The sequence below is a fragment of the Eucyclogobius newberryi genome, unplaced genomic scaffold, assembly GCF_026437365.1.
Source record: "Eucyclogobius newberryi isolate DKJ021-1_F unplaced genomic scaffold, fEucNew1.0.hap1 SCAF_6, whole genome shotgun sequence".
Classification (NCBI taxonomy): domain Eukaryota; kingdom Metazoa; phylum Chordata; class Actinopteri; order Gobiiformes; family Gobiidae; genus Eucyclogobius; species Eucyclogobius newberryi.
In genome coordinates, this window is record NW_027316278.1 from 26,165,473 (window position 1) to 26,193,472 (window position 28,000).

Consider the following 28,000-nt stretch of genomic DNA (forward strand, 5'->3'; position numbering starts at 1 on the left):
ACTCACAGGCATGTTTCTGATGAATTAGTTTATGATTTGACAAGAGGCGCCTTTGATGGACTTACAGCACAATAAGACAGTGATAGAATTGTCCAAATTGGTGTCCGTGTGACCTGCCCGAGGGGATCATGGAAAAACTACTTGTCAAAGCATATATTGTCTTAAACAAACTCTCTGAACTGCAGTAAAGTGTATAAATCTATAGAGACTCCTGATGTTGAGCTAGGTTTACAGTAAGTTAGAAGTTCTGCGCTGGAGGATTACCCTGTTCTATATGTTTAAGGTTAATGGGTGAAACCAAAGCCCCAAAGCCCCTAAAACTCATTCAGACATAAAACTCTGCTAGATTTTACATTTCTCACAATTATCTACAAAATATATCTATGAATGCCACTATTGACAGAAGTTTGATATTGCATTAAGACAATAATAAAAACAATCATCTTTAGTGAGTTAATCTAAATGTTATCTGTTTTTTATGCTCTTAATAAAGCTGCATTACATCGCTGTTCTTTTGTAAACAAGTGGATTTTGTTCACCTGCCATAAAGTACATTGTAAAAGCAGTACTTTGTGACAGAATCAGACCGCTGTGTGCTCTCCGTATCTAATTGTAGAACATTTTATCAATCGCAAACACAGATGAAAGAGCCACGTTCGTCTCTGTGTGACACTTTGGGATAAGAGCAAATGGGTGGTCCATTGGTGGTCCTGAACAATTCATGTAGTGTATGAATACTTGCACTGTAAAAAAGGGTTTGTGAGAGACAGGAGCATGTTCGACCCGTCTAAATATTTCCTCATTTCACTGTTTTGAAATCGTGTAGCCAGACATTAGAACACACAGACAGTTGTATTACACATTCAGTTGTTTTTGCACTTGTAGTCCATTCAGTAGTGAGACCAGTAGGATGTATATATGAGAGCGTCCTGATGATGGTGGGGCTGCTATTATTGTTGTCAATGTTGCTCATTGTTAATTCTATGCGACAGGGCCTTTGCCTCCCAGAGGAGCGACCGGGGCGGGTGCTGTCGGCGCCCTGAGCCTAGAGACGCTCCACTATGACGCCGATGAGAGCCTCTGAGGCCACGAGTAAGGGACAAGGAGGGAGGAAGTGAGGGGAAAGGAGAAGAGGAGGGTGGGGACGAGGAAGTAGGAGGTGAGCGATTCATTAGCAGAATCTATAATAATGTAATGCCAGAGGAAAACACACGTTCATATGTAAATCAAACATGATGCTTTTGCTTTAAAAATCTCAATGCTTATTGCTCTGTAACTTTTCTGTTGGTTGTTTTGTTTTCCTGGAGGTGTTATTGTTTTGCCTGGAATGTTCCACAGTAGTTATGTATCTATGACATCATTGGGCCAAGTTACGATAAAGATACTGTATGTTCAGAGGCGACCAAGCTCACAGCAAGAATTTGTACATGTTTGTCAAAGTATTTTTTGGAAATAGAAACGTATGTAATATATTAAATGAAAGGTGTTTAAATGCTATACTGTGGAACATTCAGGAAAAGCAAAAATGTGTTCATAGAGACCAGCAGGTGGTGGACTCCATCAGAAAGGGTACAAAGAAACGTTCTAGTAAATTGTGATACTTAAGCGTTTGACAAATAATAACATCAATTTGAAAGTATGAAAAAACAAGAATAACAATAACATTAGAAATACATAATATACAGTATATTTGGAGTTTTTTGTCAGAAATGTGAACTTGAGACACTACATTACTGAGCTTGATCATACTTTATATCCTACATAGGATATAAAGAACAATAGGATCCGTCATATCCTATGGTTTATACGTGTGAGCCTCAGATACAGCAGTGGAAATAAGTGCTAGATGGTCGGCTCCGAAGGGACAGAAGTGATGATGCAGCGGTGGAAAATAACAAAGCATGTACTTATTAACTGTGGATACATTTTACTTTTACTTCCTTCCTTACAGCATTTAAGAGCATGTACTTTCTACTCCCTAAGTTTTTAAACTGGACTGAAAATGACTTTCCACATTGTTCATTCAGAGAATTTGATTTGAATTGCTACTGCTAAACCAAAATCAAGACATTTATTAATGCTTTCACAGTTCTCAAAACCTGTATGAAATACTTAATACTCTTCAAGTACATTTCTAAATGAGTACTTAAATACAAAATGTGATACTTTGCCTCCCTCCAGAGCTGTGTTTTCTTCCACAGGAGCACAGTTGTTGAAAGCCTTTTTTCCTGTCTCGGTGTTGACACGATGGGATTGTAAGATGAAAATCTCCTGAGATCTCAAACAGTGAATACTTGAACTGATGTGCAATAAACTTGATAAATAATCAGGCAGAATGCCACTATAGAGCCTGATACACTAACAAAAGACTGTGTTGTTCTCTTCTTGCATCCACTGGTTGACATTCTACTTGAGAATATAATTGACAGTGGTGAGTTCTGTGTCCTTCTCCTGCAATGAACCTTAATGTTGGATAATGGGGATACTTAAAATAGCAGGTGGAGGAAATAGGATGACAGAAACCACCTGAGTGCAAGGTTGTGTGCTGACATGATAAATCTGCTCATATAAACACGCTTTAGCCGTGGCCTTGTGCTCTGCCTCTGTCCACGTGCTAGAGTTCATACTTGCACCACAAATTACACCTTAGGTTTATTCGGTGAGCTGCTTCCAGGTGAAGGCTGCTGCACCTGATCAGGTTCAAGTTTGATGAACACTTAATATAACCATATCCTGATTCTTTCGATATTGACCGAAATGAATATCAACATTTATTTTAGATTCTCCTTCCAACAATCATAGCAATAAAAACAAAATGTGCGCGTCGTGGTTGAGGTTGAAGCATTGCACATATGTAAATGCTGTTGTATGAAACTGGAAAATGCAGCAATATCACGATTACATTGAAGGCTACATTTATTTATTTGTTTTTTGACTACAATATGTTTCAAAGGTACCGGTATATTTTTGAACGAAGACGTTTCGACTCCCATCAAAAAGACATTTTCAATCTGAAGAGCCTGGTCTGAGGAGCTAGATATAGTTCACTGTCCTAAGGAGATGGAAACTATAGGCCAGTATATATTCTCGCTCTTCAGACCCTTCAGATTGAAAATTGCTTCCGAATGGCCGTCAAAACATCTCAATTTCCTGATGTATACTTCTGAAACCTTTTCTACTATGGACGAATGAGAGATTACACTGATATATTCAGTATTCCAATTTCATATTCGTCTTCAGAACAACTATTTAGATATCTCCATCTCTACCATCTCATCTCCTCCATTCCTGGACTCGTCAGTAAACCCAGCTCACTAATGTGTTTTCCTCTCAGTAGATGTGATTGGCAGCTGAGGAATCGAGGCGCTGAGGAAGTGAACAGAATTCACTCAAGCGAGCTGCCAGAGAGGACATGTTTTTTCAAGGGTCACAGGTCAAGGTTTGGGAGATTGTCATAAAACACTAATCGACAACGACAATGTCATATACACAGGGTTAAAGGTCACTGCACCTGACTGGAACAGGAAGTATGTCGGCCATATTTAATTTCTTACTTCATCAGGCATTACGTTATAGCAGTAGTTATGTTTTTCTTTTCTTTCCTCAGAATTGATGCAGCCTATTTCTGTTTGTCTATTTACTATGTTTGTATGAGTGTAAAAATAATAATGCATTTGATGTATATAGTGTTGTATATAGTAAGAGTCATTTTAAGAGTGGACTGGACATAACATCTGATAAATTAAGTTAATGTAATTGAAAAAAAAAAAAAAAAGTAAATAAAGAAGACAATCTGATATTTTCAATAGACTCTCCACAAAAATGAGAAACAATTAAATAACATCTGAAGAAGCGGTGCAAGAAGCAGTTCATGATGAAATAGTTGGAAGAGGAACCAAAATGTATACTCAATGTATGCTGCAAAACAAATATCCCTCGGTAAATGAGTCCTACCCACTTGCAGGAAATCGCTTTTATGATATACTGATATGTTAATAATGATAATAATGATAATCAGTAAACATATTTAACCCTATTGGTGCACAAGGCTGCTGGGAGTTTTTTCTATGCTCCCATTGGACACGTCTACTTTCGTTGACCATCCAGACGAGGAGCAGCTAAATTCGAACACGCCTCAAAGTATTTTCATTGAGACGACCAGAAAAGTTGTGACCATTCAAATTAGACATATGGGTTTTTTCAAGGCAGATTTGTTAAAATCTGGCGCAGCTTTGTTGATATTTTGATAAGAAATAATGACTACTACTTTACTGTCATGAATTCACAGATTCATGGGAGTTGACTTAAATGTCTTTTTGTTGGCATATTTGCTCAAACAGTGATGTGTAATCTGGTTTAAGTGTCTTATGTAATTATGGCTTTCTATGTGAACCAGCAGAGACAAGAGGTAACGTAAAAGAGCAACACCTTGTAGTGGAGCCCATAGTAATTATCAAATTAAATCACAACTACTAAACGAGGATGAAAGACAAAACACAGGACTTGTTTACCTCAGGACTAAACCAGCATCAAACCAGGACCAAACCAAGGAAAAGACGTAAGAAAAAACTCAAATCCACTTGAGATTTTAACCATGCCCATATCATAACGTTACTAAAGTTCAACCGATCCCTGCATGTTTGAGTAATCCTGTGTTGTCCTCCATTTGAGGCTTGAGTGCTTAGAAAATTCCTGTTTACACCTACCCCCTATCTCCGCCCACATTCTTGTACTTTGTTGCTGCGAGTATCTGAAAAATGTATAGTCCGGCTCCATCCATACGTTGATCAAAATGTATCAGACATTTGTCAAGAATAAAAACACATCTGCTATGGCACTATGAGGAGGCGGGGCTTCTGTCTGTTTTAGATCAATATGAGGGTTTAAAATGGACAAAATGTACAAATCTGTGATAGTTATGGTCTTTGATAAAGAAAAGTTGAACCTGTCTCCTTTACCATCTCCATCTTATAATCATACTGTATGAAAAACAATATAATGTTTTTTTTTACCACATGTCAAGCTTCTGAAAGTTTATATTTTAATTTTTTGTACTAGCATTAGTATCTAAATATCAATTTTGTGAACAGCTCTGAAAGATGTTTACTTTCACAATAACATTAGACAGTCTGAAGTGTAAAGCATCCCATAAAACATATAATTATGCTAGATATTTTTTTATTGCAGGTAAAATGTTAGGGGTTAGGAGTATCTTGGCGTTGCTTGTGAAGATCTTCCTGCTATCACAGTCTGAAGCATCACAGTCTGAAGGTCCTGCTCTTTGGTCTCAGGTGCTTTCTCCTCTGTCTCTGTGAGGACTTTCTTCACTTTAATCTCAGTCTGGATCTGTGGCCTCTGGTTTGTCAATGTGGTTGTCCTCCTGAACGTTGCAGCAGACCACACTGCCATCTTGTGTTGATAAATAGTACAGCTTTGGTAAAACTAAAATCCCCAAAATGATTTGCTTCAAGTGAGAAATAAAGCCTCTATTTATTTACCAGGAGCAAATATAGGCACATTTAAACAGTCTCATTTTAAAAAGAAGAGTTTGTGCAATTTATTATAGTTTGACACTAAAGATGCTGAAGAAACATAATTTAAATGTTAGGCTTTTAAAGTTAGTTTGTTGGAAAATACACTGTGCATGCCATGCAAGATATAGGTTCATCAATAACAAGTTTATCTAATAGCCTATTCTAAATGTATATTGCCTTGGACAATGACTAAGCGCACACATCCCTGACACGTCTGCTTGTTTCCACAGCTGTAGCCTGATATGTGTCCGGGCATTGAGAGGTCAGTGAACCCCTCAGTACAGGCCTATGTGCAGGACCATCAAGTCCTTGTCCTCGTGGCCTGTGGGCCACATCAATAATACAACACACTGGGCCAGAGACAAACCGAATCAAATATTCATTCAGCTGAGTCTGTGGTTCAGGCCTGAGGTCCACTCATGTGACGTTCAGGGTAAAGGGTCACACAGAGGGTCTCTGTGTAACACACTGCACTTAAGTCATGCGTAATATTTTCTGCAGTTGGTGGTTTTCAGCTTTAGAATGTGATGATGTCAAACTCATAGATGAGAGGAAATGCTAGTTCTCTCTTTTGATGAGCTGGGCCATCAAACTCAACAGGGGGCCAGTGAAGAGACTTGAGCACCTGTGTAATGTGTTCTCTTCTTTTAGTTCCTGTTAGTAATCTTGCTGCTACATTATTAACCAGTTAACATTTTTTTATAGAGATAGGACACACTGGGAGTTACAGTAATTTAACCTTGATGTAACTTTGTATACTGTATTATACAAATGAAAATAGGTTGTTTTACAGGCTTGATTTATATGCGCTTTTATGAGAGCTCCAGGTCAAATAAGACTAAGGTTTCTTACAGTAGAACTGGAGGCTTCACTGACATTGTCCAGTGGGACTATCTGCTCAGATAAAGTGTCTTGCAGACAACAACAATGCAACAACATCAGTTTTTTCAGGGTTAAGAAGTGTCAAGCATTTTTTTTATATCCTTCAAGCAGACAATTAAGTCTGTCTACTACCGGTATTCTGTACCGGTAAATATTTAAACAATTTGTAATAGAAATTAAATAAATCCATCACTTTTAACCCAATAATAAGTTTAACCTTGTATTGTACCTATTTATCTTCTGAACCAAGAAAGTTATTGATAAAGCTCAGCTTGCTACAATGAAATGCCGCTATCAATCCTGCAGTCATGAGCAGGAAGTCAATGGACCCGTTTCTTTTATTAGATTTTTAGAATAATATTGCTATTTACAATGAAATTAATGCAAACTAAATATCTACATAATGTTATACTTAAATACCAAGCGAAAAACATAAAAACAAAAACATAACATGTCATCATCAATCAACATTAAAATTGTTCAAAAATTCTTTTTAAATTCGACCACATTTGCTTCTTTCTGGGAACATTTTTATGTGTACTTGCCAGGAGGTAATTGGAATAACTTAATATACATATATATATATATATATATATAAAACTCTCACCTCACCCTCAGCGGGTGGTCCCTTTTTTCAAGCTCTGGTCCTCTACCAGAGGCCTGGGAGCTTGAGGGTTCTGCGCAGTATCTTTACTGTTCCTAGCACTGCACTTTTCTGGACCTAGATCTCAGACGTCCTTCCTTGGATCTGCCCAAGCCACACCTCCAGTTTGGGGGTCACTGCCCCAAGTGCTCCGATCACTACGTATACTGAGTATAATCGTTATTAATTCATTAAAATAATGAATTAATAACGATTCAAATACTTTTCAAGTCCACCTGTATTTATACATATATAAATACAGGTGGACTTGAAAAGTATTTGAATCGTTATTAATTCATTATTTTAATCATAATGGTGAGCCATTATGAATAAAATAATGAATTAATAACATAATAATAATATATTTTTTGGAGAATTTTGGCCGTGAACATCATAAACCAATTAATGATAATAGTCATTGATAACACACCACTATTAAACCTGTTCAAAACAGAGTTGAGGAGTGTGAGGCAAGAAGCTTCGGTACTAGAGACAAAAAGGTTGGGAATGGGAACTACTACTCAAGCCAGTTCCCACTCCTCACCAGCAGATGGCAGTAATCTATCAAGAAACTGGGCCGCCATCTTGGCTCTTGTCACTGTCGGATGCACCACAATCTCTAAACAAAAACACAGTGGATTTACTTTAATTTTCACAGGTATGCAACTTTGCTGTTAAACGCTAAATAGACTAACGACACGAGGATTTTTAATGCTTGTCGCTGAGTTTGATACGCAAATGTTTTTGGCCCACAATTGTTTGCAGTTTTCTCAGCAATGCGTTGGAAATACATAGGCCTATACTTGATTCATGCTATTCCCATACTATATTTTCATATCTATAAACAATTGCAACCTGGGTGTATGTGTTATGCTATGTCATTTCCAAGCTGCTGTTACAATGACTCTACCTGCTGCTACTGCATGATCTAATTTCTGTGTTAATTGTATACTTTTGGCAGAGATTTGATGGCAGAGGAAGAGGATGGATGACCCAGATGCCAATAAGAACCACATGCCCTGTCCAGTGTGGGCAGGACAGCTCAACTGGTCCGTGGACCCCTCTCAAGGCGGTCCTCTGATCTCTCTGCCCACTTCCCAGCAGCTTGGCCTGGGTTCCTCCCCAGACTCAAGACAAGTCTACGATCAACTACAAGCATCTGGTCTAAACTGCCTGAACACCTTGCCCTGCAGAGTCAATTCTCAGTCCACTTCTAGTTATAAAACTGCCCAGATTTGCAACACGTCCACGTCAGCCTCCCTTTTTGCAAACACTTCAAATTCCCCCTGTATTTCCAATGTATTTTCCTTTTCTCAACTTAGTCCAACACCTTTAATGCAAACTACGAATCATGGCAAGAATGCGACACAGCCTTCTCTTTACCAGACGACACAACAGCTGGCCTCATTCCAGCCCTTGTTGTCAAATCAAGGGTTATCAAGTCCACCACAGAACGGGCCTGTCAATCTGCCGTTGTGCTCACAACAATCAAACCAGGGTCTCCAGAGCAAAGCCACTGGTGTAGACTCTGCTCCTGTTGGTGGACATGAGAACGATCCCACTGTTCCTGTCCAGGCGCTCTCTCCGTGGAGGCAAAACCGCAGGGGTAAGCTGTTCTGAAAGACTTGGTAGCGTGTTCAAATAAAACAAACACAAAATTAGGCCTGCAATTATTAATCGTGACTAGTCGGGTATTACAAAAATAAGCGTATCTGGATCGACTTTATTGCCATTTGGACTATACAGACTCTAAAACGCATATGAAAAGACGATGCACTATAGAAATGTGAGTAATCGACTTATCAAAGAAATAAATAAGGTAAACTTTATTGTCTCCCAGAGGAAATTTGTCTTGGGCTACAGGGCCCCTTAGCTGCATGACACAAACACCACACACAGTCACACTCAGAACATTACACTAATACATAATTAAAATCAATGTTTATTCAAATCTACTTCCAAGTAAGATAAAAAATAATGACTACTCAACTACTAAAATAATAGTTGCAGCCCTACTCAAAATATTGATGCGTCCCTATACATATTTGTCATGTATTTATATATATATTTATAAATGTGTCAAAAAGGTTCATATCCAGGTTGCAATACAAATGTAATCTAAAAAAATCTAAAAAACAAACTTTTTCTGGCTGTTAGTGTTACTTTAACTTAACTATTAATACTTTTATCAGAAAGTTGGTCATATACAAGAGGAATCTGTTAGTTAGAAAATGCAAAATGTTTTGGTCCTGGCGCCATGAATCATCTTGGACCGTCCTTTAATGTGATTAATACCACATTGGTAATTGTGCTTAAAAAAAGAAAGAAAAAAAGTTGAATTAATACGTAATAACTAGTTAATATTTACTTACTACAGCCAATTTTACATAATAGTATATAATAAGAATATATATATATATATATATATATATATAAAAGTATATAATCATCATATATGTTCTTTTTCAGGAAATAAGAAATCTCCAGATACTCACGCAGCAGAAAGCACAAATACAGTTTCTCTGGTAAATAAATTCTCATTATTCATTTAAGTAGAAATGTATTTTATTTACTTACTACAAAGCTACAATAACCTTGCAGGCCAGTAACGAGTCACGTAGTGCGCTTATCCAGCAGCGAGAGGAACTCCTTAAAAAACTGTCAGATTTGGATGCACTTGTAAGGGTTTCATCACATCAATAACGTTATTTCACCTTTTTTCACTTCAGTAAACATCTAACATGTTAAATGAATGTTCCTAACTAGCTGAAAACCATGCCTTCAGAGGAAATTCCGAGGGACGAGGCATCACTTGCTGCGGACCTGGTACGAGTATAATTTGATTCAGTATTTGTTCTATACATTTTATTGATCATCTTGTTTTTTCATTTTAGACTCCTGTTTCAAATGATAACACGCCTCAAGAATTACATGTCGAGTCCAGTGACTTCTCAGAGGTTAGTGCAGTCGCTGTCTTAACACAGGTTGGTAGAAAGAATATTACATGTTTCATACATAGTTTAAATTTTAATAACTATTTAATGTAGAAGTAAAATAGTTACCTTTTCTCAAGTAAGAGATAAAAAGTCTGGTGTGATAAATGCACTCAAGATAAAAGTACATGCACAGTAGGAAAAGCCTCCAGTACTCCAGACCAAACCCAGCTATTCGAGCACAGTGAAGTATACCTTACTTCAAATGTCTGTAACTGAGTAAATGTAATCTATTACAATCCACCTTGTCCTCACACTGAACAAACTGACTTTAAACCTGAACAGAATAATTGCTTATTTGCATTTACAGGGAGCAGATGTTCCTTCGGAGGATGAACATAGTCCTGGATTCTTACCCATTAGTGAAGACGTCATTTCCACAGACAACGGTTCATCCGACGAAACTTCCCATAAAAAACCCTCATGTAATACCAGACTTAAAGCCAAATCAAAGATTCACTCTGCGTCTACGGCCAAGCAAAAAAGAACTCTGAAGAGAAGGTACACAACCAAGTCATCAGTTTTGGTTTTGCAATGTGTGAGCAAGAAAGGCAAACGAGTATACGACAAGAAGAATTATTGTTTGTTTTGCACCAAACCGTTCAGTAAGCTGTCTCGACATCTTGAAATGGTTCACAGTCAACAAGAAGAGGTTGCTGTTGCGTTGCAACATCCCAAACATTCCAAAGAGAGACTAATCACTTGGAATAGATTGAAAAATAAAGGAAACTTTGCACACAACAGGGATGTGCTCAAAACGGGGAAGGGGTTTTTGGCGGCTGTGAAAAGACCAAAATTACCAGTCCAAGACCATGAGTTTGTCCATTGTCTGTATTGTCAGGGACTGTACATCAGCAAAGGCTTGTTCAGGCACATGAAGAAATGTCCAGAGAAGATCAAGAATGGAGATGAACCTAAAATAGGAAAAAGACGCCTGGCTTTTAGATGTGTGCTTGAAACGTTGGTGCCCGACATCAGTGAAGGGTTTAAAGGGCTTCTATCACCAATGATAAATGACCCGGTCACACAAGCCATTCTAAATCATAAGGTCATTTTACAGTTTGGAGAGAGCATGTTTGAGCAACAAGGAGCTGATCCTAGTCGACATGAAAACATTAGACAAAACCTTCGACAAATTGCTAGACTTGTGCTGGAAGCCCAAAAGAAGACGCCTCTAAAGGAGATGGAGGACTTCTTTGTGCCAGATAACTTCAAACATGTTGTCTCTGCTGTCAACACTGTAGCAGGCTACAATTCCAAGAGTAACTCCTACAGCAGCCCTTCACTTGCAATTAAATTAGGATACCAGCTTCAAAAGCTCTGCAGTATTGTTGAGGGCAATGCTATTAAATGTGGTGATGAAAGCAGAGCCAAGTCTGCTCAAAGCTTCCTTGAAGTGTACAAGAAGAAATGGAATACGCTTGTATCTGCAAGTGCACTAACCACTCTCAGAGAGACTAAACGTGTTAAGGAGAAGAGTGTGCCTTCTGTCCAAGACGTCAAACAGCTCAACTCCTACGTGGCCAATGCCCACGCTGTTGCTGAAAACAAGTTCAGAGAGCATGTCTCTGCGGAAACATATGCAGCACTGGCAAAGGTGATTCTCGGTCGTGTCATTCTGTTCAATCGGAGAAAGCCTGGAGAAGTGTCAAGCTTAAAGCTAGAAGATTTTCTTTCCCGTAAAATGTATGACACTTATAACTCCTCTGGAGTCTCCCTGACGGACCTAGAGAGGACCATGTGCCGGTTCTTTACTCGGATTGAAATTCGAGGGAATTGTGGCCGAATAGTTCCTGTGCTTCTGAAGCAGTCCTTTGTGTTTGGCTTAGAGCTCCTGGTGAAGAATCGTGAGGTGTGTGGGGTCCCTGCTGAGAATCCCTTCCTGTTTGCCCGACCCACTGCTCTGACGGCCTACAGCGGCTCCACCATCCTGCAGAGCTACGTGAAAGACTGTGGAGCCGAGTCTCCCAAAACACTCACCACAGCCAAAATCAGGTTGCACTATGCAGCAATGCTGCAGATGTTGAACCTCGATGAGAATGAGGCCAACCAGATTCTTGGACCCAACTATCAAGTTTTACAAAACAGTAGAACAGATGTCACTGAACAACAAGGTGGGTAAAATCAAGTATATCTGACCAATGCAGTTTTCTGAAACACAAAAAGTGAATTTGTGCTTTTGGCGTCTTTATTATAGGGACCTTTGAAAATATAGGGACCCAAACATCTGCGCAGTGGGGTCAAAATCAATTTGCCTGCAACTACATCCGACCGGCTACATATTATCCTGACCAGAGTCAACATGTACAGACACCAGTCCAGAGTCCTGTCCCAAAGCGCACTGCCACAGACAAACCACAGAGAGGTAACTAAACATTCACTCTTTTCTCTTTTGAACAATCTGTGAACTTACTTTTACCTCTTGCTCCCAGTATCTCAGAAGAACAGCAAACAGAAATGGGATGAGACTGAGATCCGTGCTGTAGAAAGGCACATGACGCGCTTCATTCACGGACATAAAGTGCCTCAGAAAATGGACTGCCTCCAGTGTCTCGAGGCTGAACCTGAGGCTCTGAGGGTTCGCTCCTGGAAGGGTGTAAAGGACTTTGTCAGGAACCGTATCACTGCCCTGAAAAGAGAGGAGAGCAGGAGCGCTTTGAAAAACCTACCACCAACCAACTGGCCCTCCCAGGATACTGGTTTTTATCAGTTATGAACCTGTAGTAGCCAAATTGTGTTCATATTCTGGAAGTGTATTAGCATTTGTTGTATTTCATCGCTCTAAATAAAAGAGCTGTTGTTTTTAGTTGCCGAAACTGTATTTCTTATTTATGTTTTGTTAATCCAGCCTTGTGTAAAATACTATTTGCAGTTGTCTTTTCATGCAAACCGATAAACTGTTGTTTTCTATTCTGGATTCTGTTCTATTCTGTTATAAAAATAACCCCCAAACCACAAGAAAAGTACTTTGAATGGTTTCAGATTTTTTAAAAATGCACCATTTAATAGTTTTTGAATTGTACTTAAGATGTAAGTTAATGCTAGTAAGTTTTACATCCTCAACAACATAAAGGATTTTGATTATAAATATAAATAAAACAAGGCAATAGTAATAATTGACAATGTTCCACTACTTTCCTAGGGGATGCTCAGCGTGTGAGACAAGTACATGAGACAGAAATAGTTGGGAATCATTGTTTTTGAAGTCAGCTGATGAATTAATGAGGGTGTGTATTTGAAAGTTTATGCAGCACAATAGATGGAAATTGACCCAAAATAATATATACTTATAGAAAGGTTTAATGCCAAACTGCCACGAGCAGGTGGCTAACCCTCCACCAGGAAAGTCACATGTTGCACATTTAAACAAGCCCACCAGTTTTATGTTGAAAGGAATGACGGAAGTTGTTTTGTAAGCGTCTCCAATACTGCAACTTGACGTAAAACTGAAAATGCGGTATCGGCCTCGTTTACTCGTTGTGATCAAGAAGACTTTTATAACAGGTGTGGGTTATGGTCATTTAAATTAGACGAATAACCCGACATATTGGAAATGTAAAGAATATACCGGAGTAGATATCCTAATGGTCGGCTCGAGTCCTTTTCATGTCGTGAAGATCTGTTTCCGCTAAAGGTATGTAGCAGGGATCATTTTAATACCACCTCAGCTCAAAGATAATATAATCTAACTTAATTAACAGGCTTTGAAGTAAAGGTAAATTCAAGTGACCTTTTACTTTAATGCGGTGCTGGTGTGGTTTCTGCAGAGCTAAGCATTTTTGCAAGGCTACTTTCCGTGCACCAATCAGAATTTAGCTTCTTTGACTTCTTCCTGCGCACTATCAAATATATATGTTTTTTTTATTATTATAGTTTGTTCTGTTCGATCTGTTTTATCTCCAGTGCGAAGGTGATGGTGGAGGAAGATGGACAATTCAGCCAATCAGAGCGCTGCTTCCGCTCAGCAGTGGGCGGGACAAAACAGCTGGTCCTCACTTTCGCCTCCTCAAACCCATCATCACAACCCAGTTTCAGCCTTTCAGCATCTCACCCTGACCTCGCCCCATCACCCGTCACCCTTAAACTATCCACAGTCAAACAATGCAACAAACTGGCCGGGTATTTGTTACGATTCTCCCGTCCATCCTGGTAAACCTCCTTGTTCGCTTCCCCTAACCTCCAATGGGTCTTTGCCGCTCCATCCAGCTCACATCAACCTCCAGTCCGTACATGCCCCTGTGCCGCAGCAGCATCTCACAGACCAGAGGCTACTGAACAGACCTCAGTCTCCGCTTCAGAATTGTTTCCCCAATAACCAATACTCAAATGAGCAAAGTACATATCTAAATCAGCTCCACAGTCCTTTGCAGCAAGAAGGTGTGGAGTCCACTGGGTATATCAATAATTATTCATCATCACCGGCATCTCCTGTTCAACAGCAGCCCCAGTGGACGGCTCCAACTTCAGGTCAGTTTGTGATTTGTAATGCAGTAATTAATCGGAAGATAGAAGATAAAATAATCATAATAAAATGTTTATAATCATCATCATTATTTTTAACTAGACTGTATAGACTCTAAAATACATACCAAAAGGCATTTTATAACAAAGACAGTGTCATTATTAAATCAAAATGACAAAAAACTTATTTCTGGTTTTCACCAATAATATACTTAATAAATAGAAGCATTCTGTCACCTTATTCCAACCTTTATATTGTTTTAAAATGTATTGAATGTTTTTAATATTTTTTTGACCAGCAGACTAATCGAAACAATAGTCAACTACTAAGATAATTGTTTCCATTTGTCTGATAGTAAAACATAATGGAAAGGCAGTAAAACATCATGTAAAGGCAGGAAACTTGACATTTTCTTTCCCGTACAGGAGCAGTGAAGCACTTTGTTCCTGATGCAGTTGGGCAGTCGCCGATCTCTGAGTCTCGTTATGGCCTCGACCCTGAGTCTCTTCCCAGTGCTGTGAGTGTCACGCTTTTCTATTACGTTTTTCGCTGAATGATTATTTTCCATGGATTCTTGAAGAGCACCTGATTTTTAACGTGTTACTTATACGTAGACCCCTGTAGCACTCGCATATCTCTGTTCAAAATAGAGCAGTTTATTTAAAGATACACTGTGAATGTTCTACAGTAGAGCATTAAACGTATCTACCAAGTATTTATAGCATTTTATGTGTTTTTCTTGCTCGAAAATCAGAAGTGTAACTTGGCCTGTTTGGTGCCACCTGCTGGTCTCATGAAGATGGATACGTTTAATGTCATGCTGTGGAACATTCCAGGTTGTGCAGTAATATCTCCATAGAGACAAGCTGATGCAATACTCTCTGCAGGAAAAGTGCACAGTGTACCTTTACTGTTAACGTGTCTTTTTACTACTTCTGATATAAATCAAGACTCAGGAAAGCTCAGTTTTTGTCCTTTTTTCACTATCTAGTTTTGACAAGAGTTTTAGTACTGTTTAGTATCTTGGTGTTAATTGTTTTTGACAACCCTATTTCATAGAAGGAGTTATTATCAATATCTGATTAAAGTGTATCTTTGGCACAGGTAAAGGTAATGGACCAGGACCAGGCCCAATGGGAGGGGAAAGTTTATGTCTCTGAGCCTCTTTCTCGCCTTCCTCCGTTGGCCACGACGTCTTGTACTGTAGAGGACAAAGGTAACACAAATCAGCAGCTACTGTATATTTTAGTAATTCTTTCAGTTGTAAGTTGATCAGAGAACCTCCAAACTACGTAGACACTGGCATAAAAAAGCAACATTACAACAGTTACAATTACAGGCACAAACAATGTTAATTGAATTCTTGCACTTTGTTTTGAAAAATTAATCTAAAAAAACCCTCAGAGGAACCAGCTCACAAGGTTTCATCTCAGTTTGCAAAGTGTTCCAAGCTGTGGGAGCAGCATAACTCAAAGCTGCAGCTGCACTGTTCTTTTAAAATAATAACAATAAACAAAGAGCATTCAGTAGGTATAGCCTGTCTTCAAACTAGGACTCATGTTTCTCCTCGTGAGTTTGAGATGCGCAGGGGCCGCCACACAAGCCCCAGTTACAGCAGACACAGACAGATCAGGGGCACAGCTGGGAACACTTTATATCTGCAGATGCATTCTACACCACAAGGAGCAAAACGGTCTTTAGATGATGAATATTTGCTTCATATTTAATTAGAAACTGTGAAAAAGAGAGAATGAAACAAGTGTGATATGTCGAGCTGGCGCGGTGAACCGTGGAGCTGACGCCGCAGCATGAGACAAAGTGGTTCAACTTCTTACAAATGCTTAAATAATGTTTTCATAAATGCAACAGAAAGCTTTAATAGTTTGTTGCCTGTAGTGTTTCGGGCTCAGGGCGATGCTGCAGCAGGGCGGAGCAAGGACATTTTGGGACTGTGGGGGGCCCTCATAATAAACTGAGTTGCAAATAATGTAAAAAACTGAAAATGAAGTGCTTGTTGTTGAAAACCTTTTTGTTGCAAGCCCCCAGATCCCACTTAGGATTGTGATTTATGCAATATTTAAAACATGAATAGTAAAGGAATAGTCTTGGATCAGTCATGCAATTTACCACAGAGAAAAACTTGCATTAAATTTTTTTTAATAATTCCTAGTAGCACCTGTTAATTGCTCACATACTCTTGTAACCGTGGTAACACACATCTGCTCTGCTGTCAACACTTTCATTAAGTAAACCCTCTGCTCACATTACGCCTTTTGAACGCAGGTGGCGCTAGTCCCTTTGCCATCCGGGCCACTTCGTACTGCTTCCCCTGTGACGGTCAGACCACGCAGCTCAGCCATTTACCACTGGGGGCGCTCATCTCCCCACTGGCCGGAGTCAACTTTGGACAGGTGTATTTTTAACATGTTGGTATGAGAAAGGAGTCAATTTAAAACTTTTGTGGGTTTTTAATGATGTTATAGTAGTTTTCCTTTATAATCATTTTTCCCTATCATTAGCTCACTCAAGAGTTGTTCTTTGCTTCATGAGTTCTGAACAGGAAGTCAATGGACCTGTTTTCATTGATTGAGTAGTTTTTAGCTCAATGTTACAGTTTACAATGAAGAAAATGTTGAATTGGATCTACACATTTGATTACTACTAAATAACACAAAATCGCTTCACACGTCTGTAATTGTATGCATCTGTTTGACTAAAGTAACTAAATTGTACATATATATATTTTTTCCCCACTCAGAATACTGTACCCGACTGCACGGAGTCCGAGTGTATTGCAGGTTGCGGTTCATGCGGTGCCTTCATGTGCCCTGCTATGGGCTGGCAGGACTGTGGGCAGAGGTACTCCTGCCCGTTCTGTGGAAAGCTCAGTGAAGGTAATGGTCGGCAATATTGACGACAACGAAAAAATGGAATTTCAATCCAGACTGTTCTGATCTCAGTAAAAGAGTGTTTCAGTTGTTCTGCCCTCAGTAAAAGAGTGTTTCAGTTGTTCTGCCCTCAGTCAAAGAGTGTTTCAGTTGTTCTGTCCTCAGTAAAAGAGTGTTTCAGTTGTTCTGCCCTCAGTAAAAGAGTGTTTCAGTTGTTCTGCCCTCAGTAAAAGAGTGTTTCAGTTGTTCTGCCCTCAGTCAAAGAGTGTTTCAGTTGTTCTGCCCTCAGTCAAAGAGTGTTTCAGTTGTTCTGACCTCAGTCAAAGAGTGTTTCAGTTGTTCTGCCCTCAGTAAAAGAGTGTTTCAGTTGTTCTGCCCTCAGTCAAAGAGTGTTTCAGTTGTTCTGCCCTCAGTCAAAGAGTGTTTCAGTTGTTCTGTCCTCAGTCAAAGAGTGTTTCAGTTGTTCTGTCCTCAGTAAAAGAGTGTTTCAGTTGTTCTGCCCTCAGTAAAAGAGTGTTTCAGTTGTTCTGTCCTCAGTAAAAGAGTGTTTCAGTTGTTCTGTCCTCAGTAAAAGAGTGTTTCAGTTGTTCTGTCCTCAGTAAAAGAGTGTTTCAGTTGTTCTGACCTCAGTAAAAGAGTGTTTCAGTTGTTCTGTCCTCAGTAAAAGAGTGTTTCAGTTGTTCTGCCCTCAGTAAAAGAGTGTTTCAGTTGTTCTGCCCTCAGTAAAAGAGTGTTTCAGTTGTTCTGCCCTCAGTAAAAGAGTGTTTCAGTTGTTCTGCCCTCAGTAAAAGAGTGTTTCAGTTGTTCTGCCCTCAGTAAAAGAGTGTTTCAGTTGTTCTGCCCTCAGTCAAAGAGTGTTTCAGTTGTTCTGTCCTCAGTAAAAGAGTGTTTCAGTTGTTCTGCCCTCAGTCAAAGAGTGTTTCAGTTGTTCTGCCCTCAGTGAAAGAGTGTTTCAGTTGTTCTGCCCTCAGTAAAAGAGTGTTTCAGTTGTTCTGTCCTCAGTAAAAGAGTGTTTCAGTTATTCTGTCCTCAGTAAAAGAGTGTTTCAGTTGTTCTGCCCTCAGTCAAAGAGTGTTTCAGTTGTTCTGTCCTCAGTAAAAGAGTGTTTCAGTTGTTCTGCCCTCAGTCAAAGAGTGTTTCAGTTGTTCTGCCCTCAGTAAAAGAGTGTTTCAGTTGTTCTGCCCTCAGTAAAAGAGTGTTTCAGTTGTTCTGTCCTCAGTAAAAGAGTGTTTCAGTTGTTCTGTCCTCAGTAAAAGAGTGTTTCAGTTGTTCTGTCCTCAGTAAAAGAGTGTTTCAGTTGTTCTGCCCTCAGTAAAAGAGTGTTTCAGTTGTTCTGCCCTCAGTAAAAGAGTATTTCAGTGGTTCTGTCCTCAGTCAAAGAGTGTTTCAGTTGTTCTGTCCTCAGTAAAAGAGTGTTTCAGTTGTTCTGCCCTCAGTAAAAGAGTGTTTCAGTTGTTCTGCCCTCAGTAAAAGAGTGTTTCAGTTGTTCTGCCCTCAGTCAAAGAGTGTTTCAGTTGTTCTGCCCTCAGTCAAAGAGTGTTTCAGTTGTTCTGCCCTCAGTCAAAGAGTGTTTCAGTTGTTCTGCCCTCAGTAAAAGAGTGTTTCAGTTGTTCTGTCCTCAGTAAAAGAGTGTTTCAGTTGTTCTGTCCTCAGTAAAAGAGTGTTTCAGTTGTTCTGTCCTCAGTCAAAGAGTGTTTCAGTTGTTCTGCCCTCAGTAAAAGAGTGTTTCAGTTGTTCTGCCCTCAGTAAAAGAGTGTTTCAGTTGTTCTGCCCTCAGTAAAAGAGTGTTTCAGTTGTTCTGCCCTCAGTAAAAGAGTGTTTCAGTTGTTCTGCCCTCAGTAAAAGAGTGTTTCAGTTGTTCTGCCCTCAGTAAAAGAGTGTTTCAGTTGTTCTGCCCTCAGTCAAAGAGTGTTTCAGTTGTTCTGTCCTCAGTAAAAGAGTGTTTCAGTTGTTCTGCCCTCAGTAAAAGAGTGTTTCAGTTGTTCTGCCCTCAGTAAAAGAGTGTTTCAGTTGTTCTGCCCTCAGTAAAAGAGTGTTTCAGTTGTTCTGTCCTCAGTCAAAGAGTGTTTCAGTTGTTCTGACCTCAGTCAAAGAGTGGTTCAGTTCAGGGTTAAAAGCTGTTGATTATAATTTAATAATGATAAATAGATCTTACTTCATTTGTTGGTGTTTATGCTGAAAAACAATCACTGCGTTCAACAAAAATAATTCTTTGCTCGAGACGATGTGCGAAGAATAACTTTTCAGCATAAACGGCAACAAATTAATTAAGATCTATTTATTAATACATTTATAATCAACCATTTTCAACCCTGAACTGGAACACTCTTTTACTGAGGGCAGAACAGTGACTGTAAAATGTCTTCAGTTGAGGTAGTATTCCATGAAAAGTGAACCTTCTTTTTGCTAGAGCAGAACACATTTCCTCCACCTCTTATGATAAATGATGATGAAAATAAAATAATAACAATGCTTTATTATATGTTGCAGTGTCATGGCAGTTTTATCAACCAACCAAAGGAGCCGAAGGCGTTCGCGTGGATAACAATAAAAGACCAGAACTTTGTATGGGCTCATATGAGGTCATCAACTCTCAAAAGGTTCACACGTTTTTTATTTTGTGTGTTCAGAGTGATTTGTGGTTTGCTCGCTCTTATATTATTATGTATTTGTATTGTTAATTCTTAGGGTGAAGCCGGCGCACTGTTGTTGGCCGTAGATGTTTCCGTCCAAGCGCTAAGAGGAGGTCATTTAGAGTTCATAACGCATCAAATACGCACTCTGCTTTCCTCTTTGAATGGGTAATACATTTTTATCAAACACCCAGAGCCAAATTAAAATATGACTTTAGTGTGTGTTGATTTTTATTTATTTCACAGCTCTTTAATGTAAGTGGTTCAAACTGAATCTCAGTGATTGAAAGGAGCTAAATATTTCTCTTTTATGTGCAGTTTAACGCAGATTTATGCTCAACAAATACGAGAAATGACATAGAAGCAGAACTGGCAACATGAGTGACATTATTATTTGCTTTTTTTTTTTGTTTTACTCTTGAAATTATTTGGCATTTAACACAATCCCACCCTCAGTTTGAACCATTTGAAGCTCCACTGTGTAACTTTCCTGGTGAAGCATATTCTCCAACAAGCAGGTCACCAGACCAAGTGACAGGTCACATCTGTGGAGCGGCGAGCCTGCTCACAATTAGATATTTTTCTTTGAGCAATCAAAACACATGCAGTTTAAGAAATGTAAAACAGACAAGTTTAATGTAATACTGTGGAACATGGATTCAAACAGGTCACAGACCGTCCATCAGAAATGTTAGATTGTGCATCTTTAAATAAAATCTTAGCCTTGGTTATTTAAATGAGTTAAATGAACAATCAGATATAAATAATATGAAATGAATCTACTCTTTTGAACGGCTCTTTGAATAAAACTGATCCCAAAGACTTTATTCATGCCACTACTTTTCCGCCTTTGTTCAGCGAGGATGATGACGTCCGGGTGGGTTTGATCACTTACGACGGCAGAGTTCACCTGTACGACCTGAGCCCCGCCCTGTCCCGCCCACACATGCTCGTCATCACCGAGTCAGACCAGCTTCAACTGCCCGTGTCGAGTGGGCTCCTGGTTCCTCTGAGAGACTGCGTGGATGCCATTAACAGGTGATCGCGCCGCATCGTCTGCATTTAGGGACGTCACTATAATCATGTTTTGGTCACAATCGCCGTGAGAAGGAACAGCGCCATTTTATGATCATTCACGTTCAATGACAACAAAGAAACAGTGAAATCCATAGTTTTCTTTCATTCTCGTTGTCTAATAGTATGTGAAATTAGATGACATTTTGGAGTTAACAGATTATTGAAATGCTGTGAGTAATCTGATTTCTTTCTGTTTGTTCACACTATTGCAGCTATTGACAAACTAATGTGGCAAAAACAAAAATGAAAGAGAAAATGTTAAAGATTGAAGAATATTTGTATTCATTTATTGTAATTTGTCTCACAGATACAAGTTACTCTCTTGGGAATGTAAACACAAACACCAGAGTCGGATTTAATTATTGGGTTATCTACTTATTCTAGTTATCTGTTTTTTACTGGTAAATGTACCCAGAGAAACTAAAAAAACAATTTCAAAATAAGAGGCCAATAGCCACGAGGACAATTTAAAAAAAGGCTTGAAAGTAAAGAATCCAAGTGTTTAATAATCCAAGAATAACTACTATATCTCCAGAAACACTCCAGAGTATAGACATGGACAAAATATGATTACTTTAAGTTATGACGGTTATATTGTGACCCGAATAATTACGATAAAAGTCACATTCCTACATTGATCCCGTTCAAATGTAGTCTTTACAGTAACATATTCTATTACTGATAAACATTACTTCTGTAAAACGTTACTAATACAGTTTTAAGAGCAAATGTAATTATTTATTTTGTCTTGACTTGATTGAAAAGCACCTTGTAAAGTGCTCTATAAATTAAGATTTGATTGTGTTTTCTTTTCAGTGTCTTGCAACTTATTCCTCAATTCAGTCCAGAACAGAATGAGGCCAATGGCGTTCCCATGGAGTTGCCTGTTCAAACAGCATTAGCCATATTCCAGGTATGTATACAACAATGATCAAACCTTTTATGTTTTGTTTTGTTTATTTGTGAATTTACTCATCGTTTTTTTCCTTTTGTATAACTTTTCAGGCTTTGAATTGTCCTGGAAAGTTGTTAATTTTTCACGCTGCTCCTTTAATCGAGACGGAAACTACACAGACATCTTCAGGTTTCTTTAGCACCAATAAACCAAAGGTGAGGGTTATAAAACACTTAAATCTTAATAAAACTTGAGGTCATGTTGTTTAATGGCGAGTGGAGGGTAGTACTCAGTTACATTAACAAGAGTATTTTTTTTTTACATTGGAAAAAGGTAAAAAATTATGAGAGATAAGAAAATGTGTTTTTTTTTGCACCGCTCCTTCAGATCTGCTATAGATATTTAATGTTTTGTCCTTTCTATTGCAGTATCTTCAATTTATGAATCAGATTTTACACCCAGACGGATAAATTGAGTCTGCATTGGGTTTCTACTCGTGTAATATTATTTTGAAGCAACAACACTGACTTATTTAAGTACCATTTTTACTCTGCCCGCCTCTGATAATGGCATTACCGTCATCTTTTCCAGTCCATCTTTCAGCCTTCGGAGCGAGCCGTGTCATTGGTCAGAGACTGTGTCCGTCAGGGCTGCAGCGTTCACCTGTTTCACCTGTCGCAAGAGCTGGTGGGAGGAGCTTGGCCGGGACACATTCCTTATTTAACAGGAGGAGCTCTGAACACCTACAGCCACCTGCAGGTAAAACACGGTCGATAACTACACTTTGACTAGTCTTAATAAGGCCTGAACAAAGACCTGCGTGAGCAAGCAGTTTATTAAGAATGATTCAATTGAAAACGGTCAGTTGTAGCGAAATTGGGTCAGATAACACAATAAACTACTAAAACACACAATTAAACCTAATTTTTAAATGGTTTGTAAGTTGGAAATATTGCAGACATCTATTTCATTTTGCTGTGAGGGTCCTGAGCCGGTTTCACGGTTATTCTTGGGGTCCCGGACAGAAAAAGTTTGGGAACCCCTGGTCTACATAACTAGATGACTCTCTTTGAAACTCATTCTACCAATTTAATCACTATCTTATCTCAAAAACATTAAAATCTTTGATATTTTCTCCTTTAATATTCAATCATTATTTCCAGGGTGAAATGGACAAAGAGCGTTTTTCTGCTGATCTGAAGAGAACGTTTTCCATGGATACAGGCTTCAGGGCTGAGCTTAAAATATTTGTTTCTAAAGGTGAGTCCATCCTACAGTATGAACCGGGTTATCATTCTTGAGAGTACTATCCATTTGACCAAAGTGGCTTTGTTTACGTGCTCACAGAATATCTGATAATCATATACATTCTGGAGTTAACAGATTATTCAAATGTTACATCTGCTGTGAGGAATCTGATTTTTTTCTGATTGCTCACACCTGTGCAGCTGTTGACAAACTAATGTGGCAAAGAGAAAAAAAACAGTTACTCCGTAACTCCTGAAAAATCCTGATGTGATTTCTCTTGGGAATGTAAACACAAACACCGAAAGTCAGATCTAATGACTGGGTTATATACTTATTCTATCTGTTTTTTGCTGGTAAATGTATCCAGTGAAACCAAACCAAATACAATTCAAAATGAATGCTGCGGCAGCGGCGATGATGACTTTCGCCTTCCCGCGCGACCGCCTTCCCGCCTGTCCAGAGGCAGGAAAATAAAGAGGAGGAAGTACAAAAATGTAGTGAGACTACAAAATGACCCGGGCTACAGAGTGGAAACGCGTCAACAATCCTACAATCTCTCCCCCTCTCCCTCTCTCTCTCCCTCTCGAGTTGTGGCAGAAAGAATAAAGTCTAAAGAATAAAGCCTAAAGAATAATAATTCTAATGCAGCACGAGAGAAAATGTCCCATCAAAATAAAAGCGGAAGAGGAAGTGAAGGCATTCATTGTGCCTCTGCTGGCCAATTGTGAAAATACACAATATCTGCAATGCACTTTTTTCATGGCGTCTCGAGGAGAATATAAACCATGAGTTTCAAACAAATCAGACAATTTGCGCTATAGAGTAAATTTTGTTACATGGGTATTTATTTCCAATCAGATCATAAAAACGCATTAGTGAGTGAAATATGAGCTCCGCAGATCAATACCATTAGGCGTGACTTGTCCTTGAAAAAACAGAAAATTAAGCCTTTTTTGAGGGCGTGTCACGCAGAGACCGTAAAGAATATCAACATTCTTTTGAATATTTATTAAATTTCAATGTCTTTAGATGCAAAAGGTGTTGTTTTGAGCTAAAAAAAAAAAGTCAAGCGTGGCGGTGCAACTTTGATTCAACATGGCTGACTTCCTGTTTATCATAGAGCGATGCTGCCAGGTGTGTTTTACTCCTCAAAGGTCAGAGGTCAAAGGTAGCTCTATCACTGTCCAAAGTCTCATGTGCCTGGGCCAAAGATTAAGCGTTTCATGTTTTTTCTTTTTTGAACTAGTCGGCACTGTTGCGACGGGCGTTCTCACAACCTGCATTTTATTGGAGTTCGGGCCGAGCCGATCGCGTCTATGTCCCCATGTGTGACCTATGACCCCATGTGTGACATTCATCAATGTTCAGGGGGTCAAACATTCCCGAGTTGTGGCAAAATTTTACCATGCAAAACAATAATAATACGAAACCATGGCAAGAACAATGTCTCGGCCATTCCATTCTGGAAGGCTCGAGCCAATAAGAGTCCAATAGCCGCGAGGACAATTAAAAAATGCCTGAAAGTAAAGAATCCAAGTGTACCGCATGTAGGTAAACTAATAACAACGCCATTGCTCCAGCAACACCTTTACATAAATGTCATTATATTTTTAGACATTGTTAGTTGTGAGAAAATTGGTGAATGTTTTGTGAAAGTGTTTTGTTTTTGCAGATATGCGTGTTTTGGGTTGTTATGGTCTCTTCCTGCCCGGCCCTAACCCTGTGACCGTACCTATGGCCAGTGTCGATTGGTGGACGACGTTAGCTTTGGAAGTGGAACATACCAGAACCTTGGATGAGACGAAAGGCGTGGCCATACAGGTGATTATAAGTCCAATGTAAACAATTCAGTAACTTTCGAGGCATTTTTAACATTTTCTGCTCTCCAGACCGCTCTGTCTTACAGCACATGGACGGGGGAGAGGAGGACCAGGGTTCACACGATCGCAGTAAAGTGCTCACGCCACCTACAGGATGCTTTTAGACATTACCAGGCCCAAACACTTCTCACTTTCTACAGCAAGAAAGGTATGCTTCCCAAACGGCAGTAGTATACATTACCAATATATTATACATGAAATTATATCCATTTACACATGTTTTTGAAGTGTATTGTGCAGTGCTGGAGCGCCCCCTGCAGGAGCTGAGGGAGGAACTGCAGACACAGATCACAGAAGCTTTGGCGTGTTACAGAAAACACTGCTGCTCTGCCTCAGTCTCTGCTGGACAGGTAAACAGTGCATGGTTTATAAAACTAGTATCTGAAAGCTGATCCAGTCATTATCAAATAAGTATTATGGTGTATTTTTATCATATTATTGTGGAACTGGCACTCCAGGCATCAAAACTTTGTGTAAAGTAATGCAATTGCTTTAAAGAACAAAGAAGTGTGTTTCAAATTACACCAAATTAGTATAATTACAAGCCAAAAAAAATCTATAGAAGACATTTTTTTATTATACGCTCTCCTAAAAACGATGCATTTGAACCTAGATTTTAATATTTGTGAGTCTCATATTCTGTCATATTTGGCTGCATATTAACGTTTTTCTGACTTGTGCTTGCTGTGCCGGGTACAGTTGGTGCTCCCTCAGTACCTGCGGGCGTTACCAGTTTACGTCAACAGCTTAAGGAAGAGTGAGGTGCTTCTGCCAGGGCTGAGGAGCTCTGTGCCCCACAGGCTCCAGCAGAGATGCCAGGTCCTCAGCATGGACCCCACCAGCACCGCCACACACTTCTACCCTCAGCTCCTGCCTTTGGTAAGTTCCCAAAATGTGAGAATGTCTTACTCCCAAATGGCCAGTTGTCTCCTTTTGATTAGAAAAGGTTTTCGTGACAGCAGTCGAACTTGAACCTGCAATATTAAAGAGTTGTGATGAAAAATATAGACTATATATGATAATATTTATGCCACTGAAACAATAACCCTGAAGTCTCAAATGACCTAAACCAAATGTACAAGATATTAAAAACAAATAAATAGTAGAATGAAAGGCTTAAATAGTTAGTTAGTAATGTGTAATGTATAATGTGTCTTAGAAGTTAATTCAACATAATATTTTCTGCAAACTTCAAAAATCAGTTTCTCTTGAGTAAAAAACCTACACACTCCACACATATTCTGTAAATGCATGTGATTTGTGTGTTAGTTTAGCACTTCCTGTTACTTGGTGTTACAAGCTTCTTTAAATCTAGTTGCATTTTGCTTGTTGACCATTGTGAATGTGAAGCCCGGACCAGAAGGATTGTTTAGTTTTGCGTGTCTTCCTTCCAGCCGCTGACGGTTGAGCGCTCGGACCCTCCTAAGCTGGAAGAGGCCGTGCGGTGCAGCTCAGGCAGCCTTGAACCAGACGGCCTGTACCTGGTGAACGCCCCTCTCACCCTGCTGCTCTGGGTGGGCCGCCAGGTACCAACAAGGGCCCTAATAGAGCTCTTCAACACCAGCTGCTTCTCCTCACTGCCCTCTGGAGAGGTGAGGGGAAAGGGGCAGATTTCATACATCTAATACCTTGGGATGGAAAATAATAGTGTTTTGTTTCTATTTTACAAGACAAAGCTTCCTGTTTTCGAGACCCCCCTTTCTATTTATGTGCGGTCCGTCATCAACACACTGAGCTCTCACTTTCCTACTGCTCGAAAGGTGAACGGTCTCTAACTTCATTCTTTATTCTATATTCTAAATCCCCGGTAGTTACAGTAATAACATGGTAATAACTATTCTTCCTTTTTGCACTGTTGTCAAACTACAAGTGTGTAATTACACCACAGAACAATCTAAAAGTGGTTTGTGTAGGATTGGTTTTAAATATTAAAAACATTAACCCGCTCTGTGCTTGGACATGACTATAATGGTAATATATGGTTATTTAAAAAAAAAAAATTAACATTTACACATAAGTATGTTTTCAATGTCTATTTTGGTCCCAAGCTCCAACAAAAAGATGAACGAGCTCTTCACTTTGTGTTGCCAGATACTCAACATGGAGAGTTTCAAGTTCTCATTAGTCCAGTAAAGATGATCTCTGAAGAGTTTGGATTTAACTCAAAATGACTTGAATAAGATGTGACCTCAGTTTATGAGAGCTTGGATTGCAACAATTAATCTGAATAATCGTGACTAGTAGACTATTAAAATGATCGTGATCGTATTTCTGAAATGTTAACTGGACTACACAAATACAAAAGACCTTTATAACAAATACGGCAGCGTTAATATTTTGTTAAAAATGTACAAAAAGAAAGAAATTATTGTTTGATCACGAAAATAACCATTTGTTTGCCGTTTTCGCACTAGATGCAGCAGATGTTACCACTATTATCTCTGTTTTTTGTCTAGCTGTGGGTGGTGAAGCAAGGGGACAGTTGCGAAGAGGCTCTACAGCGTCATCTAGTGGAGGATAAGAGTCCCAACGGAGGCGCATCTTATGCAGACTTTCTCTACCATCTCCACGTTAACTCTGTCCGATTGCTGCAGTGACCTAAACCATTTGACTCTTGTCCAGGTTAAAGCCATTATCATGGACTAAAACAAACCTCGATACATAAACAGACAATGCAGAAGGATTATTTATGCATTATTTAAAAGCTGCTGACATGTTGTTTGTGTGTGATGTGTGACAATTGAAGTTGTTTGTATATTTATTTTCCAAATGGGTCTAAATTCTTTACTGAAGTATGTGTGGGTGTATGATGCCTGAAGTATGTTCTGTGTGCAGTCCTTATAATAAACCGACATGAATCTTTAA

At 39.2% G+C, this 28,000-nt stretch overlaps 2 protein-coding genes across 2 annotated transcripts; both read left to right on the forward strand.

Annotated features, from left to right (window-relative positions):
- The first annotated feature begins 9,532 nt into the window (after positions 1-9,532).
- LOC140346910 (uncharacterized) lies at positions 9,533-13,005 on the forward strand. Its single transcript, XM_072433135.1, has 7 exons — positions 9,533-9,584; positions 9,661-9,738; positions 9,826-9,885; positions 9,954-10,016; positions 10,363-12,166; positions 12,250-12,417; positions 12,485-13,005. The coding sequence occupies exons 3-7, from the start codon at positions 9,835-9,837 to the stop codon at positions 12,766-12,768; spliced, it is 2,370 nt and encodes a 789-aa protein (XP_072289236.1). The 5' UTR covers positions 9,533-9,584; positions 9,661-9,738; positions 9,826-9,834; the 3' UTR covers positions 12,769-13,005.
- Positions 13,006-13,478: 473 nt separating this feature from the next.
- LOC140347143 (protein transport protein Sec24C) lies at positions 13,479-28,000 on the forward strand. The gene is made up of 20 exons (XM_072433482.1): positions 13,479-13,690; positions 13,963-14,519; positions 14,940-15,031; positions 15,619-15,730; positions 16,798-16,925; positions 17,273-17,408; positions 19,893-20,002; positions 20,091-20,203; positions 20,894-21,073; positions 21,929-22,025; positions 22,118-22,222; positions 22,599-22,766; positions 23,171-23,267; positions 24,928-25,076; positions 25,145-25,283; positions 25,364-25,485; positions 25,835-26,014; positions 26,530-26,727; positions 26,806-26,895; positions 27,592-28,000. Exons 2-20 carry the CDS (start codon positions 13,979-13,981, stop codon positions 27,730-27,732), a joined length of 2,898 nt encoding a protein of 965 aa, XP_072289583.1. The 5' UTR covers positions 13,479-13,690; positions 13,963-13,978; the 3' UTR covers positions 27,733-28,000.

Bases quoted from the DNA above. Each gene is read 5' to 3' on its own strand.
- LOC140346910 (XM_072433135.1), top strand. From the start codon at position 9,835: ATGCCTTCAGAGGAAATTCCGAGGGACGAGGCATCACTTGCTGCGGAC. The intron at 9,886-9,953 runs GTACGAGTATAA...TTTTCATTTTAG, and splicing joins CATCACTTGCTGCGGACCTG to ACTCCTGTTTCAAATGATAA. The intron at 10,017-10,362 runs GTTAGTGCAGTC...TTGCATTTACAG, and splicing joins AGTCCAGTGACTTCTCAGAG to GGAGCAGATGTTCCTTCGGA.
- LOC140347143 (XM_072433482.1), top strand. From the start codon at position 13,979: ATGGACAATTCAGCCAATCAGAGCGCTGCTTCCGCTCAGCAGTGGGCG. The intron at 21,074-21,928 runs GTGATCGCGCCG...TTTTCTTTTCAG, and splicing joins TGCGTGGATGCCATTAACAG to TGTCTTGCAACTTATTCCTC. The intron at 26,896-27,591 runs GTGAACGGTCTC...TTTTTTGTCTAG, and splicing joins ACTTTCCTACTGCTCGAAAG to CTGTGGGTGGTGAAGCAAGG.